Raw genomic sequence first — 18343 nt, 5'->3', positions numbered from 1 at the left:
AGTGTTAGACTTCTCTGCAGAATAGAAGGCAAAAAGCAATGGGGATCTCGTCTACCGAGATGTTACTTGGGATTTATTTAGTGTTCTCTAGCTGGAAGATATGCAGTGCTCTTTCTTTTACCTCACAATATTGACCTGCGTTTATTCTCCTTTGTCAGATTATGCTGTAATTCTCACACCGCAAAATCTTATTAAGAAATGTCATTGAGGTCTTGATATTTGATGACTCTCTTACTTTACTTCATGTATGTGGGTAGAGCGTTGTCTCAGTACATCAATTTTATCAGATTAAATTGGTTCTGCACATTTCATCCTCCTACTATTATCTGTTATATGACGATACAGAGGGAAACCAATTTTGTGGAGTATTTGTACATTTCTAGGTATTACCTGTTGACCACATGTTGCATGGAGATAGGTGGCTTTAGGGAGCAGAGTGATGGTTCTTTTGATTTGTAAGTTTTTTTTCCTTGCAAAATGAATTGATTTCTCTTCTGCTGTAGAGGACACTCTTTTAGCATAAATTGGGCAAATGGGGCCCTGTGGATATGCGGAATGAAGAGTAAAAATGGCTTTCGCCAAACAATGGAGTGGAAACAAGTCTTTTTTTTTTTTTTTTCTTTTGGATCCACTTCTGGCTTTGGCTAAAATAACTTCACACAAAACTGCATCAAAAACTAATTCCTGATTTATACAGTTAAACGTTTTTCCAGTGTAGTTTACTTCAAATTTTAAGTCTTGAGGAGAAATCCTTCTAAACAATTTAATATTAAAGAGCATCTCATAGCCATGTATAAAAAAAATCGTCTGCAATTCATTCACCTTGGTTTTACAAAAATGACAACCAATAATGGCGCCACATACGACTATTCCTATAGCGGTTGTTCTCCAGTTACCCTAATCTCCCTATTTGTGCAGCTACACATTTCTTGTCCCTTATCACCGTGTTACTTGGCGGGTTTACTATTATGCTGTTTTGGATGTTTAATGGCGTGCAATAGTGCCAGGTTTCTCAAAATGTGAGGGGCCAAACAGTTGATGAGGTGCAGCATTCCTCCCAAACACCCCTGATTCTGCAGGACATTCCCATTCCAGGACATATGGCGTCTATTCCAGTAGAAGCAACCTATCACAGATCTAGTCCTATTGGAAATTTTCCTGTGCAGATCAGTTTATGTACAGAAAGTTACAAGTGTGCAGGAGCCCCCTTCTTTCTTGTGGCAGAAAAGAAAGGGGCATGGAAAGGTAAGGGTATGTTCACACGGCAGCCTCCGTTATGGCTGAAATTACGGAGCTGTTTTCAGGAGAATAAGGCTCCGGAATTTCAGACGTAAAGGCAAGTGCAGGCGTTTTTCGCGGCGTCCATTACGGACGTAATTGGAGCTGTTTTTCTATGGAGTCAATGGAAAACGGCTCCAATTACGTCCCAAGAAGTGACAGGCACTTCTTTGACGTGTGCGTCTTTTTTTTTTTTTTTTACGCGCCGTCTTTTGACAGCGGCTATTAAAAAAATGACCGTCGGCACAGAACATCGCAAAGCCCATTCAAATGGATGGGCAGATGTTTGCCGGCGCATTGGAGCCGTATTTTTGGACGTAATTCGAGGTTAAAACGCTCTAATTACGTCCGTAAATAGGGTGTGTGAACCCAGCCTTAATGTTCAGTTGTCAATGGGCACAGTTATCCATACCACTTCTACATGCCCCTTTTTTTTACCTGGATGTCGCCCATTGAAGGGGCCCAAAAGAAGTTAAGCCCAATTTAAAAATGTCTGACTAGAATTTCTAACATCGTATCCGAAGACAACTCCACTTTTATATATATTTTTGTTAAGAAATATAACAAAATAAGAAATGCGTACGTACATGTATGTTTCAATGGTGATCCAGTCTGATCGTCCCTTGGGATTAAGAGGGAAATGGTTCCCTTTTAGGACAGATTTACTCATGCCTTATGGGTTTTCTCTGGATCGATAAGGGAAAACAGCTCTCAAATTTACCCCTACCCCTTTCCTTCATCCACATCCTTCTCCTTCCTCTTGGTTGAAGTTGATGGACATTTGTCTTTTTTTTTCAACCTTACTAGCTATGTAACGAAGTCAGAATATATGTGTAGAGACGTGTCCAGATGCCTTAATGGAGCCATTGACCTCTGTGAAGTTATGATCCATGAAAACGTGGATGCACAAAAGAAACCAGATGAGACTGAATGTCACTCACGTGACAATCAAGAGGACAAAGACCATTTGAGGCTAAGATCATCCGGAGCCCTTTGAAAGTTTCTTATACCTTTTTATGTGCTCCTTGTACTTTCAGGTCCCTAGAAATTTATATTCAGTCCTCTATAGTTATTAAATAAATCCACTTCTTCCTTGACTGTGTGTCTCGAGAGGGTTACAAGTCAGGTTTGCAGGTGGCATTTTTTAGACTGCACAATATATTCTGAATGTAATAAGCTAATGCAACGTTTCTGTCAAGGTCATTGCACTTTTCATTAGAATTCTGCCCATATTTGACACAGGAGTTTGTCGTACTACACGTTCTATCTAGAAAAATAGGGCTTATATCAATTATATTTCATATTACAGTTTTCATAAGGCCACTGGTGTTTGACGGTTGTTTTCTTTTAGCTCTTTCATGACTTGGAGGGGGGTCTTAATTTCCAGAGAAAAAGAGGTCAAATAAATATATAAGACCATAAAGACCTTGTTTTACTTGCATCTCCCTCCCTTAGCTTTACATGCACCCTCAGTCGTGGATGACCATCCAGGTACAGACATAATTATTATTTTTTTACAGGGAAAAGGGCAAATCAGACCCAGGGGCGTAGCGAGGTGACAGGCAGCCGGGGCACATGTTAAGTAAGGAGGTGGAGGGGTGCGCAGAATGTGGGTCTCTGAAAGTCCTGCCATCTCCTCCATCTTCTGTCTGTACTTCAGAAAGTTTCAACAGCTAGAGCTTATTACTGGCTTTTGTAACTTGATACAGGCAGCTCTGTCTGGATGGGATGGGGAGGGAGTGCACTTTAGATTATTGGTTTTTATTAAACTTGAATATGTGAAATGCAATAGGATCATGAGCGTTCGAGTCTATACTGCGGTGTCAGCCAGTGGCATCCCCATAGTAGTGTCTGTCAAACATAGAAGCAGCCGTATTGTTTTGTCATGCATTCCCCCCCCCCCCCCCCATTCCTCACAAATTTACTAACTACCCATGGTTCCAGCCTTGCCTCTTCTCTTGTGCCTAATCCTGTGTGGTCAGGAACGTCGTGGGCAAAGAATACCTGTAGATGTCCATACGTTAGCACCGACCATGTCTCAACAACTGCTGACACGTTTGCAAAGAATGGCACACCTTATGATAGTTGGACAGTTGGAGTGCTTTGCACCAAATTTATTAAAACTCATGCACTTCCCTTAACACGTTTTAAACGGTCAGAAAATAGAACAAATTTGCGCCATTTTCACCTAAGTTTCTTAATAAATGCTGCCTAAAATGTCTCTCTGGAGACCATGCCCACTTTTCTGGTTACTTTACCAAATTTGGCAAGAGATGAGAAGTGGCAAATTTTGCCAGAAATTTTGCCAAAGTTGTTTGTGCAGTTTATGCTAAAATTTGCTGTAAACTGCATATATCTTTGACACTTTGACCTCCACATTAGTAACCTGTAAAGACCTTGCAAGCAGAGCAGGCATCAGTGATGGTACATGTTGGCATTTTGCTGCTGGGCAATGCCCATATACTAGAATTGTCCATAGCTTCCTGCTGTCTTTTTTATTTTTTATTTTATTAAATATTAAGAGTGAACTGTGATGGGTGACACATAGATCTCCATAGGCTCAAGTAGAGAAAGCGTGTCACCGAGCCTGATTTCACACTGCTGCAAAGCAACCATCCCAGTCTGATATATGGAGATAGAAATAACAGGTGAGAGACTGACACATGGAATACCATAATGGTGCACATGGGAAACTAGTTTTGGCCGGAGTGTCCTTTTAATGATCTGTTAATCTCCGTCCAGCACACATGACTCACGGTCACAAGTGAAAACATACAGCCTTTCTTAAATTCTTTCTTGGATCCTATAATCTTCAGATGGTTTTGTTATTATATTGCAGCTTGCTGAGAAACGTTCTTACATGTATTCTGCATTCATGACTATACAGTCTCATATTATGGAAATCTGTACCGAGACACTTGATTTTCCAGTATATGAACTGTTCCTTGGATTACTTTAGAACCGCTTAAGTTTTTTGTTTTGTTCACACTGCTGAACCTCAATGGTAGTTCATGATAACATAAAATACTGTCACTGTGTGTTTTAGTTGATGTGGATAAATCCGTAAAAATAAAAAAATGAGAACAAATGTAAAACTGTAATTATGAGGGGGAACCAGATTCTGACACCCTACAAATGTAATAAGATATTTGGGAAAGCAAAGTTGTTGTTTTTTTCAAATACAGCGCCACTTTTTTCCATGGGCTGTTTTTGGTATTACAGCTCACCCAATTTAGGCCATGGATAAGAGTTTTACTGGAAGGAAAAAAAATTGACTTTTTTTTTATAATCTCAGGGAAAGGCTTTAAAGAGGCTCTGTCACCAGATTTTGCAACCCCTATCTGCTATTGCAGCAGATCGGCGCTGCAATGTAGATTACAGTAACGTTTTTATTTTTAAAAAACGAGCATTTTTGGCCAAGTTATGACCATTTTTGTAGTTACTTTTAAACACACCCACTTGGACTTTTGCAAGCCTCATTTGCATAACTACAAAAATGGTCATAACTTGGCCAAAAATGCTCGTTTTTTAAAAATAAAAACGTTACTGTAATCTACATTGCAGCGCCTATCTGCTGCAATAGCAGATAGGGGCTGCAAAATCTGGTGACAGAGCCTCTTTAAAGAGGTTTTCCACCTTTTTCCCCAAACTATTTCGAATCACATTTTAAATACGTATTAAACTAACATTATAATCTACTTGCAAATGCCTATGCAAAGATCTTGATATCTTCTAATATCGAGTAGTGCCATGTGACTCTGCAACCATCGGCACTTAGCACTTCCGATGATGTGCCAACCGGTCTTCCGTCTTTACTTCCAGACGAACTCCTCTTCCTGTCTTCTCCACGGACAGCGCGTCATCAGTGACGTTCCTGTAGTGGGCAGTTCCTATCGACGATGCAGTAAACTAGCGACTAGGTTCAATAAATCTGTATTTGAATCACACTCTTGAATGAAAATATAATGCGCCTGCGCAGCTCTTAACTTGTGTTTTATAAGCTAAGCCGCAAGCCCAGTTCTAGTCCAATCCGTTCCACTTTTTTTTTTCAAAGGGCAAGTCTTAGTTCATTCTTTCAACGTTGCCTATGGTGTTTAGTGCAGCACTTGTACGTTGGAACGTTCTCTTTTGCTTTCAGTGATGTACTGAGAGCAGTAAAATGATGACGGAGAGGAGAGATTGTGTAGTAAGCGTGATTAGTCCCTGACATGCTGGTAGACAAGTGGTGCTTGCCGGGAGGAGCGACAGAAGACAGACGCAGAGGTAAATAAAGCATTATGCTAAATGAAAAATAAAAAAATTTCAAAAACATTCAGTGTGGTTTATTTTTTATAATAATAAGCGGAGGCGTGAGAAAAATTTTTAGATGTCAGAAAACCCCTCTAAGTGGTTAAAACTAGAAATGATGGGTAGATGTACAACATGTATGGACCCCATATAACCTGATGTCCTTAATCTGCTTAAGACATCCCTGATAAGGTAAATGAATACCGTGAATGTTTTATTTCTACAATTGTGTAATCGTCAATCATTTAACATAATCAATTTGTCTGGGATTTCCAATATATAAGGTTAATAATTTTCAAAGGGTTTTAAGTTAATCATTGTTAATCACTGTATACATGAAAAGTAATAATATATTTCGTGTTTTCATTCACAACAATTTTAATTTGTCGGTGAATGAGTACAGTTTTACACTCTTGCTAGCCCTCTCTCAGCTGAGAAGTGGATACAATTGGCAATGCTCTGAACTAAATACAATAGCAGCAGCTTCACAAATATCTGTTCTGGCTTGTTCATCATCGGTTCCGTACAACCTTTCCGTTAGAGGAACCGATGAACAGAAACGATCGCTTCCCTTTGCATTATTATTCGGTAATACACGTGATTTAGAAATACTATTCTAGTGCACACTCCTATAACTATAATAATTTTTCACAAAGTGGAGGAACGCTTTAATGTAAAGAGTGTTCAGGTTCACTAACCGCAAACCAATATCTTGAAAGTGGTAAAGGAGCTGAAACACAAAGGGGGGAATTTATCAGGCGTAGAAGACATTTTGTGCAAAAACGTAGCATTAAAAAAGTAGATGGGGCTTAGCAGGAGGGGTAGGGGCCACTCGCTGCTTGACCAATGTATTACAATTTACGCGAGTAACTGATGTAAATTATAGCGAAAATCTACTCCTCATAGCTGGTGTAGATTTCCTTTTCTGGCACACAGACCGCCAGAGATGCGCTTAATTTCTTAAGAGACGTGGGCCTCTTTATAAATTGGGTGCATTTTACGCCAGTTCTCTTGGCATGTGAAACACCAGTCTTAATAAATCTGCCCCAGAGTATATTAGAAAGCTGTAGTAGTTTTTATTTTGTACAGTGATTAAGGTTTATTTATATAAAACGTAAAAACACCTTCCTGACATCCGCCGTGTATGTGTGTGTGTGTGTGTGTGTGTGTGTGTATATATATATATATATATATATATATATATATATACACATACAGCGCATGTCGGGTGGGGGAGTATGGAGCAAGCTCACGGGCTGAGCCCGCTCCATAGAATGATCGCGTCGGCTGTATTTTATTTTAAAAAGTAAAAAAAAACAACCCTTTTCACATTTACTCTCGAGCACAATGTAAAAAAAAAAAAACTTTAACGTAAATGGTATTGACGCGTCCGTAAAAGTCTGAACTATTACAATATATCATTATTTAGTCCGCACAGTGAACGGCCTAAAAAATGGCAGAATTTTTTTTTTTTTTTTTGGTCACTTCATCTTCCACAAAAAATGGTGCAATAAAAAGTGATCAAAAAGTCATGTACCCCGAAATGCTGCCAATAGAAACTACACGCTCGCCCCGCAAAAAATAAGCCCTCATACTGCTCAATCGACGGAAAAAAATAAAGTTATGGCACTCAGAATGTGGCGACAAAGCTCCAAATGTTGTTTTTAACACATTTTTTTTCCTTGTAAAAGTAGTAAAACATAATTAATAAAGTTAACACGCCGTTTTTCCCGTACGGTGTGCGCCGTAAAACCAACCCCCCCCCAAAAAAAAAGATTGAGTAATCGCTGTTTTTTTTTTTTTCCTATTCCACCCCACAAATATTTTTTTGCCAGTTTCCCACTACATTAAATGGTGGAGTGAGAATCTACAACTCGTCCCTCAGAAAGCAAGTCCTTACACAGCTATATGGATGGAATAAAAAAAAAAAGTTATGGCTTTTGGAACTTGGGGAGGAAACGAAAGTGAAAATCTGAAAAATGGCGGCCATTTTCCCATTCACTTCAATGGGAAAAGAAGGCTGCAATGCCTGTGAATCGCCACTAAATGCGTGTGGACGATTCACAGTGAGCAAGTAGACATGAAGGGGAAGCAGCGCTCGTACGAGCGTTGCGGCCCCTTCAAAACAGCTGTTCGTCGGGGGTCCCAGGACTCTGACCCCTAACCATCAATTTTTATTGGCTGGAAAACACCTTTTGAAATATTCGGGTATTTTGTGTAAAGAATGTAAATATTACCTAGCTGAACAGAGGCAAACTGAAGCAAAAAAAGAAAAAACATTGAAATCAATGGTAAATGCAAACGGAAACTATACTTTCTGTTCCTCTGGTGGAACATATGAACGGAAAAGCCAAAAGGAAGCCCAGTGCTGATATGAGCTAGCGGCTTGTCCTATATTTTGCAGGATTAACAACCAGTCATTTTGTTTTTCCTTTTTGTTTGTTCTTGGTTTTTTTGTGGTCATTTTTTTAAATTTTAAAGAGCTATTAATTTCCTTTCACCATAGTTTGGTATACACTGGCCATTAGCAGGTATGAGCTAACCTTGCATTACTTATATCTTTCCTATATAGTGATTTCAGCATCCGTAAACACATTTTTCGGTCTTCTTTTCCTGTCCTTTATCTCTATAATAAATTATAGAACTTGTTGTAACACGGTACTGCAGTTTTCAACTAAATTAAATGTGATTCATCATTGTAGCCATTACCTCAGAGATTTAATAGACAAATGCACTACGGAGGTAATATTTCTCATCTTTTTTACTAATTTATTTTATCTATTGATCTTATCATTTGGGCTGGAATTATATCTATGGTTGTTGATGTATAGAAAAAACAGAGTCTCCAAGGCGCTGCTGCACTAGGAAGGCAATAGGCATAAACGATATATAATATTCAAGCGATTTATTGAAAACAAGGCTACGCGTTTCAATGCCGCACCGGCATCTTCATCAGGCCATAAAAGTGTTCAGTGTGTATTCAAACTGTGCAGTTGATATGCTTTTATGGCCTGATGAAGATGCCGGTGCGGCATTGAAACGCGTAGCCTTGTTTTCAATAAATCGCTTGAATATTATATATCGTTTATGCCTATTGCCTTCCTAGTGCAGCAGCGCCTTGGAGACTCTGTTTTTTTCTATACATCAGCATATCTTCTGCGGTTTTCCTTGGAACACCGGCACTGAGTCCTGGCAGCAGCAGCTATTATTCTCTCAACTGTCCGTTATCCTCTTATCCTAGGTGAGCACCTATTTGGATTTTTGGATATTGTACTTTTATTGCCCGGGTAATCTACACTATGTGGCGCTGTGTTTTCTATCTCCTATCTATCTATGGTTGTTAAAATTGTTCCATGTGCAGTATGTCTGAGTAATATTGATTCATATACTTTCACCTTCTGTATGATAGGCAGGACCGCTCTGGTAGATCTCTTATTGGACACGTTGGGAAACTTTGTGAACGGTCCCCTAGACAAAATGACAGCTGCCTCTCCCACCTACCTCTTATTGCATTCTGACCACATATAACCGCCATATATAAAACACAACACACAAGAAACCTTGTCAGTGCTCGGGTTGGAAACCATGTTGCAGCAATTTCGATTCTATTTGCACTTGCCAAGAAGTTTGAAACAATTCGACTCCTTGCTGAATTTGTGAAATTATACTTGCACATACACTTTTGCAATTAATTTTTTATTTTATTACTCCAGTAAATCTAAAACTTAGCAAATTTTTTAATTGCTTCAAAATTCTCCTACTGTCTCCACGGCTACAGCCTACAAACGCTGTCGTTTTGATCTGGTAGTTATGTATTCCTTCCTTCCATCTGCCTCCCTCTTCTGCGGACAGGTTGCACACAGGGTTTGTTTGTGGTCTGTAACCATAGAGACACGAAGGTCTAAATTTGAGCTATATACAGAAAACAGTAGGATTTTTTTTTTGTTTTTGCAAAGTTGCTTCATTTTTATTATTATTGTGCATTGAAAAAATACAATTTTAAATCATATTATAGCTTGTATTGAAATACGACAGGAAACTTTAAATGTCATATATTCTTTTTAAAGAACAGTGGTATATCTGGATCGGTTTCACAAACCACATATTTTATCTTGGTTAATAGGGTGCTCATTCTGTACTACCTTCCTTTTAATGATAAGGGGAACAGATACTTGAAGTTTAGGGAATAGCATAACAAAATTCCCTTATATTCTTATCAAAATTCCCATTAAAAGTTTGAGGCTGCTATTTTTTATTATTATTATATATATATACAATGTGCTTATTTGCTTTTGAGTTTCATTAAAATATTTATTTTTCACATCAATTTAAGTTAAAAAGAAGAGGACTATCAAACCGAGGATTCAAACAACCTCTTCCCTTAAATCAAAGGATGAGGACAATTCTATGCAGAAACAATCCGAGGTAAGACTCTCAATCTAATGTTTACTACCTTTTTCACATGAGTGCCTTTTTTGCCAATAAAATCATTTTATTTAGTATAAGCAAATTAGCATTTTGGAACAACAAGGGCGTCACCGTTGCTCCAAAATGCTCTGTCTTCTTTCCCCAGTCCAAACTCCCCCTCCTTTTCTTCTTCCATTGATTGACGGGGCCAGGCAGTGTATTAGGCGAGTTCACGCCTAACCCCGTAGTCTCCTGAACGCACGTGCAGCTCTGCTTATTAATCGGCACATGGGCTTTACACACTTTACATTCACCGTTCTTAACGGCAAAATCGGGGAGCTGGAGGCCTTGATACTGGAAGAAAATATAGATCTAGTTGGTGTTGCTGAAACATGGCTAGGCTCTTCGCACGACTTGGCTGTAAATCTACAGGGTTTTACACTTTTTCGGAAAGACAGGACAAATAGGAAAGGCGGTGGTGTATGTCTGTATGTGAGAAGTGATATGAAGGTGGTGGTGTATGTCTGTAAGTGAGAAGTGATATGAAGGCGAGTGTGAAAGGGAATAGTGGGTGAAGATTGTGAGGATGTTCAAACCTTGTCGGTGTAACTAGAGAGGGAGGTAAACACTGAAAAAATTAGTTTTGGTGTAATCTATAGAACCCCCCCCCCCCAATATAACGGAGGAGATGGAATGTCAGCTATATAAACAGATGGAGCGGGCTGCACAGGCTTGTACTGTAGTAATAATGGGAGATTTTAATTACCGGGATATTAATTGGTGTCATGGTTCGGCTTCAATTGCAAAGGGGTGACATTTCCTCAACCTGTTGCAGGAAAATTTTATGGGCCAGTTTGTGGAAACCCGACTAGAGGTGAAGCTCTGTTGGATCTGGTCATTTCTAATAATCCAGAGCTTGTTGGGAACGTCAATGTTCGTGAAAACCTCGGTAACAGTGATCATAATATAGTTACATTTTGCCTATACTGTAAAAAACAAACACAAGCTGGGAGGCCAAAAAAATTTAATTTTAAGAGCCAATTTCCCCAGGATGAGGGCTGCAATTCAGGATATAGACTGGGAAGAACTAATGTTAAATAATGGGACAAATGATAAATGGGAGATTTTCAAATCTACTTTGGGTAATTATAGTGCCAAATTTATTCTTATAGGTAACAAGTATAAACGACTAAAATGAAATCCCACATGGCTTACACCTTCTGTAAAAAGGGCATGACAAAAAAAGGACATTTAAAAAATACAAATCTGAGGGTACATCTGCAGCCTTTGTAAATTATAAAGAGCTTAATAAAATCTGTAAAAATGTAATAAAATCAGCAAAAATACAAAATGAAAGGCAGGTGGCCAAGGATAGTAAAACAAAGCCCCAAAAATTCTTCAAGTACATAAATGCAAAAACGTCAAAGTCTGAACATGTAGGACCTCTAGATAGTGGTAATGGGGAGTTCGTCACAGGGGAAGGAAGAGAAGGCATAGTTACTAAATGGGTTCTTTAGCTCTGTATATACAACAGAAGAAAGAGCAGCTGATGTAGCCGTTGCCAGTGCTGTTACTATATCAGTTGATATACTGAATTGGATGAATGTAGATATGGTCCAAGCTAAATTAAATAAAATAAATGTGCACAAGGCCCTGGGACCAAATGGGATACACCCTAGAATTCTTAAAGAGCTTAGTTCAGTTATTTCTGTCCCCCTCTTCATAATATTCAGAGATTCTCTCGTGACTGGTATAGTGCCAAGGGACTGGCGCAGGGCAAATGTGGTGCCTATTTTCAAAAAGGGCTCTAGGTCTTCACCGGGTAATTATAGACCAGTAAGTTTAACATCCATCATGGGGAAAATGTTTGAGGGGCTATTGAGGGACTATATACAGGATTATGTGACAAAAAATAGTATCATAAGTGACAGCCAGCACGGTTTTACTAAGGACAGAAGTTGTCAAACCAACCTGATCTGTTTTTATGAAGAGGTGAGCAGAAGTCTAGACAGAGGGGCCGCTGTGGATATAGTGTTTTTGGACTTTGCAGAGGCATTTGACACTGTCCCTCGTAGACGTCTAATGGGTAAATGAAGGACTATAGGTTTAGAAAATATAGTTTTGTAATTGGATTGATAATTGGTTCAAGGACCGTATCCAGAGAGTTGTGGTCAATGATTCCTACTCTGAATTGTCCCCAGTTATAAGTGGTGTACCCCAGGGTTCAGTGCTGGGACCACCATTATTCAACTTATTTATTAATGATATAGAGGATGGGATTACTAGCACTATTTCTATTTTTGCAGATGACACCAAGCTATGTAATATAGTTCAGTCTATCGTTGCAAACGGATTTAAACAAACTAAGTGTTTGGGCGTCCAGTTGGCGAATTAAGTTTAATGTAGATAAATGTAAAGTTATGCATCTGGGTACGAACAACCTGCATGCATCATATGTCCTAGGGGGAGCTACACTGGGGGAGTCACTTGTTGAGAAGGATCTGGGTGTACTTGTAAATCATAAACTCAATAACAGCATGCAGTGTCAATCAGCTGCTTCAAAGGCCAGCAGGATATTGTCGAGTATTAAAAGAGGCATGGACTCGCGGAACAGGGATGTAATATTACCACTTTACAAAGCATTAGTGAGGCCTCATCTAGAATATGCAGTTCAGTTCTGGGCTCCAGTTCATAGAAAGGATGCCCTGGAGTTGGAAAAAATACAAAGAAGAGCAACGAAGCTAATTAGGGGCATGGAGAATCTAAGTTATGAGGAAAGATTGAAAGAATTAAACCTATTTAGCCTTGAAAAAAGACGACTAAGGGGGGACATGATTAATTTATATAAATATATTAATGGCACATACAAAAAATATGGTGAAATCCTGTTCCATGTAAAACCCCCTCAAAATACAAGGGGGCACTCCCTCCGTCTGGAGAAAAAAAAAGTTCAACCTGCGGAGGCGACAAGCCTTCTTTACAGTGAGAACGGTGAATCTATTCAATAGTCACCGCTGGAGCTGTCACAGCAGGGACAGTAGATGGCTTTAAAAAAGGCTTAGATTTCCTAGAACAAAAATATATTCGCTCCTATGTGTAGAAATTTTTACCTTCCCTTTTCCCGTCCCTTGTTTGAACATGATGGACATGTGTCTTTTTTTCAACCGTACTAACCATGTAACTATGTAACTGCGCATGCGCCGATGACGTCCGACTACACCCTCTTCTGCTCCGCGATTCCTGAGGTCCGTCTCTTCCAGTTGTAGTCTGACGTCCTCGCCGCATGCACGTTTGATTCAGGTTATCCTTCACTATATTTTAACCTATAATCACTGCATGTAATTCCATTACTTGGACATTATAAGTGACCCCAATATATCACAGAGCTGTACTCCTACAAGATATATGAAAAACCGATAAAAGACCGTCTATTAGCTCAATAAAAATAAATAAATTATTGCATTTCTTTAAAAATTGTTACCCGTATATATAAAAATGAATCCACACTGATGAAAAGATCAGATCGTCACACCAGGAAATGTCTTGTATCAACACTATACAGAGCCATCTATTGTCAGTATATATGATAACTACTCAAATATATGTATAGTGATATGAATAAAAGAAGACCGACTAGTATATCGGTGGCTAGCCTGTGGGCATACAGATGATAACTATATAATTAATGGAATTTGCTCAACACCCATTTAGAAATGGGCAATGTGTTGCCACATATAAAGTGCAAAAGCTGATGGCGAACTCCCCACAGTCCCCCCAAAAGTAACATAACCAGTACTAACCTGATTCCTTGCAATGGCGTCCTACCCACAGTCTACTCTATATTACCCTGTTACTAGTTTGACAGACTCCCTTTAAAGAGGCTCTTTCACCAGATTCTCAAATCCCTATCCTATTGCATGTGATCGGCGCTGCAATGTAGATAACAGTAATGTTTTTTTTATTTAAAAAAACGTTCATTTTTGGCCAAGTTATGAGCTATTTTATATATATGCAAATGAGGTTTGAAATGGACAACTGGGTGTTTTTTTTTTTTCGTTATGTCCAACTGGGCGTGTATTGTGTTTTTAACTGGGCGTGTTTAAGTGTATGACACTGACCAATCAGACCCCTAATGGGGCTATTCACACAACCGATTTTTTGACGGCCCGGGAAACCTGGCCGTCAAAAAATGGGACATGTCCTATTTTCGGCCGTTTACCCGGCCGCCCGGCTCCCATAGAAGTCGATGGGGCCGGGTAATACACGGCCATCACCGGAATGTGTCCCGAGTGATGGCCATGTATTCCGTCGCTCACTCCCTCCTCACAGCGCAGAGTGCATGTGAGGAGGAGGATTTTATGCCATTCGGACGAATGGTTGTGCGCTGGAGATAAGTTTATACACTGTGTGGCAGGGCCGGGGTGTACAGCAGGTGGAAGGGAGCACTGCGCTGGCTCCCTTCCCCTGCTTGTTTTAAAAGTGCCCTGGCCCGGCGGCACCTTCCATGGCCGATGGCGCCGCTATCAGCTGCTGCTGCTGCTACTACTGTAGCGATGACACTATACCAGAGCAGGGAGGTATCTCCCTGCTCTGCTATGTGCTAGCCCCACTTTAGGTCCCTGAAGGAGCGGAATCCCCTTGTGTTCGGGGATTCCGCTCCTGGACAGAGCGCTTGATGTCTCTGTCCATATCTGTGCAGTGACATCAGGGGCAACTCCTGAAGCGGAATCCCCGAACACTCTGTGACCGGGGATTCCACACCAGGAGAAGCCAGTAACGTTCAGTGTCCATAAATGGACACAGACGACAGGGGCTTTTCCTGAAGTGGAATCACCGGCCACATGGGGATTCCCCTTCAGGAGTTGCCCCTGATGTCACTGTCAAGATATGCCCGGCCCGGAACGGATGCAAAACTAATGCAAACCGGCCGGGAAAAACGGACGATTTTATGAGCCGACACTCAGGCTCGGGCGGGACCCTGTCGTGTGAATAATACAGTGTGTGTATAAAGTCACCGGGGGGGGGGGGGAGTAATAAATATCAAGCAGTGCAGGAGTCTAAAGGTCTATTAAATAGAATAGTAGGCCAAGTACATCTCTATAAACGGGAGAAATGCAAATTTATGTATTCTCTTTGCCTTCTTGCTTTTTGTCCGCACTTTATGCATCCTATATCAACCTCATGCTTTGTGAGGAGATAGCATTTCTGTTCTTCTTTGTTTTGTATTGATTGTTTCATTTTCCTGAGCCATCCCCCAACTCATTCACAGTGCCCTGCCGGTTAGCTTTCTTTCTGTTTGCAGTTTTTCCCCTGTGGCATTGCATCTTCAGCCGGAATGCATACTGTGAATGTAAACTAGATGCTCAAATGAAGAAGCACAGAAGAAGCTATTACATTGGACCACATATAAAACTGGGTTGAAAACGAGTTTTCCCTGTTGATTGCAGATGACTAGATCTTTGAATTTTAACCACTTTACTGTAGCCCAATTTTTTTTTTTCACCCAGTGGGTGAGCCATGTAGACCATGGACTTATTTTGAACCTTGGTCTATTAAAACTAATGCAATAACTCTCCTGTTATGTATGATTCATCTCCCATTACATATCCTTGTCACTATTTTAAAGTAACATAAGCATTTTGATATACGGTACTGCCGATTAAAAATACTGAAAAACTAATTCTCCCACACCAAATATGTATATATCCAATATACATTCTAATATACTTAATATAAAATACTAGTAATATGAATCATTTTGTTTCTAGGAAATATTATTAAATTCTATGTGCACTTTTGTCCATCGCATACTGGAACCTAAAATCAATTGAAGGAAATTAAAATGTTGTCTCTGTTATATTCAACATAATGTGCAGCGAGATGGAACATTGGAATGGCTCTTCTTATAATTATGTTCACTATATAGCGTAGAACCATTTTTTTTCCCTTCACTGTAGATAGAAGAAAATAATTAATTAGTCTTGACTAAAAATATCCTATTGTTTTTGTGTTTACAGTTCCGAAGTACACCCTATGTGTCTCCATAGTTACAGACTACAAACAAACGATGTGTGTAGTCTGATTCTCCCATCATATATTACTCCATTACCTCTACTCCCTCTTCTACTGTCTGTACCTTCGCAAGAAACAAAGGAAATTTGTAGTCTATAACGATGGGGACACACGTGTCTGGATATGAGCTGTGGACACAAAACCGTACAATATTTTTAACGAAGACTCTATTCAAAGTTGCTTAATTTTTGTTTTGGATTCATTGGAACAATTAATAAAATATAGCATAGGTGCACATAGCTTTTAATGATACCTAGGATTTCAGAAATGCTGCTTTTTTTTAAAGGGAGTATATTGTAAAAAATAAAGTTTTCATTTTTAACATATTTTTTTGTAAAGTATTTTTTTTACATGTTGCTATCTGTATTAAAAATAACAACTCCACAAATCTTGTAATTTTCACACCGACCTCTGAGCCCTCGCAAAAGGCCACTTCTCAGCAGTTATTTCATTCTCATCAGAGGCAGGATTACACTGTAACACCTGTATTATAAAGCTGAATGCCGATAATAGGATCACTTAATTGACAATAAGTGATGGGTACAGCTTATCCCCCCCCCCCCCCTGCACAACACTCTCCCATAGTCATTAGGTTGTTATCTGACTTCTGTACAGTAAATAGAATAAGAACACAATTAATCCGGATTTTTTTTTTTTTAAACTATATACTGAAAAATATATATATATTTTTTATATGTAAAAAATAAATGGTAAAGAATTTCCTTTTAGGTGACTTACGGTGCTAATTTATTGACTTCATCAAGTGAGCATGGAAATCTGATCTAAATAAATCCGTTCTGTGACGATTTTGAGTTTCTAATTTACATTTGAAAGAGATGGATATCGTTTTGTTTTTTTTCCAAGTTAACCTGCTCCTAGCCATTTTTATCGGGAATTTACTGCATATGGAGTTTTACAGCACTCATTGAATTCAATAGTAAACCCTCTCCTTCGCTCCAGATACAAAATAAATAATTATACTACAGCCACTTTTAATCCACAGTCTCAATCTCTTTCCTGTTCTTATTCACCTTGGATACTGAGACGACCCTGTGATTACAAGCAACCCTCTACCTTGTTAATAACATTTCATTAAAGGGGTATTCCAGCTAAAAAAAACAATTATCACCTATCCACTGGATAGTGATACGTGTAAGTGTTCACATAACGTTAAAGCCCTACATTCTATATAAAGTTCCAGCGCTTATGACAAATGTTTTCATAGGGCCCATGTACCCAGCATATGCCAGAAGCGTGTTCTTCTGGCAGGCACCAGGATGGTATAGGTGGGCAAATATCTTTTTCTGTATAGAATATCTTAGCATAAGTAGCTATTCTATACAGAGGGATACAGTAATAGTTACAATAAAAAAAAAAAATATATATATAGATATATAGCACTGTAAAAAAAAAAATTTGTTGGAGCTTATATTGACATAGGCTACAGAAAGTCTATACAGTGGCATATATGGCAGTTTTCCGTCAGCGGTATACCTCGGGAACTCAGACGAATGGAAATAATACTGTTAACTGAGCTATAGGCTGGTAAGGGACCGACCACTGGAACCCCCAATAGCCTTATAACTGCAGCAACGAGGAGTTTGAATAAAGCAGCGCTCGAGCATGCGCGCAACCGCTACATCCAAGCTTTATGGAAATCACGGAAACAGCCGAGCGCAACCAATCTAACTTTCACCAACGATCTAGTGGATAAATGTTTTTGGCCAGGCTACCCCTTTTAAGCTTAGTTTACTACATGATCAAGTACAAACTAACTTGTTATGAGGGATGAGTCCAAATAATGAGCCTGTATCCTGGACCAAAAGCCACACACACAAATGTGGTTTGTTCCATGGTTTTCAGGTGGCTTTTATGGCAATCAGCAGTCACAGTTCATTTTAAGAAGCAATTCTAGGAAATCATTTTAGAACTTCTTCTATGGGAAATTTAAATTATGGTAATGCATTACACTACATAACCACCCAAACACAGATCACTCACAATTGTGACTTCCTGTTGGCATAAGATAAATGACTGACTAGTGCAGGGGTAAGCAACCTATGGCACTGGTTCCACAGTAGGCACGCGGGGCTTGTTTGCTGGCACACTTCCCTCTCCTGGTGTCCAGCATCGTTGTGTGGTTAGCGACACTGAACACAGTGAGGGAGAGCGGCGCTTCATTATTCACTTGGCGGCGCTGATCACAGGACAGAGAGCAGTTCTTTGTTTGTCACTGCCGAACACTTACCAATTACACAATGCAGCACTGCTCTCTCTCCTGGTGATCACTGCCGCAGGG

General features: G+C 39.5%; 1 protein-coding gene across 1 annotated transcript in view; it reads left to right on the top strand.

Moving 5' to 3' along the window:
* APLF (aprataxin and PNKP like factor) overlaps positions 1-18343 on the top strand; it is a 128501-nt gene that overhangs the window by 75034 nt on the left and 35124 nt on the right. The window contains exon 6 of the mRNA XM_075863105.1: positions 9899-9990. Within this exon, the coding sequence (XP_075719220.1) occupies positions 9899-9990 (92 nt within the window). The remainder of the gene's footprint in view (positions 1-9898; positions 9991-18343) is intronic.

Source organism: Rhinoderma darwinii, chromosome 4 (genome assembly GCF_050947455.1).
Source record: "Rhinoderma darwinii isolate aRhiDar2 chromosome 4, aRhiDar2.hap1, whole genome shotgun sequence".
In the NCBI taxonomy this organism is placed as follows: domain Eukaryota; kingdom Metazoa; phylum Chordata; class Amphibia; order Anura; family Rhinodermatidae; genus Rhinoderma; species Rhinoderma darwinii.
This window is presented reverse-complemented; position numbering and strand designations above follow the sequence as displayed.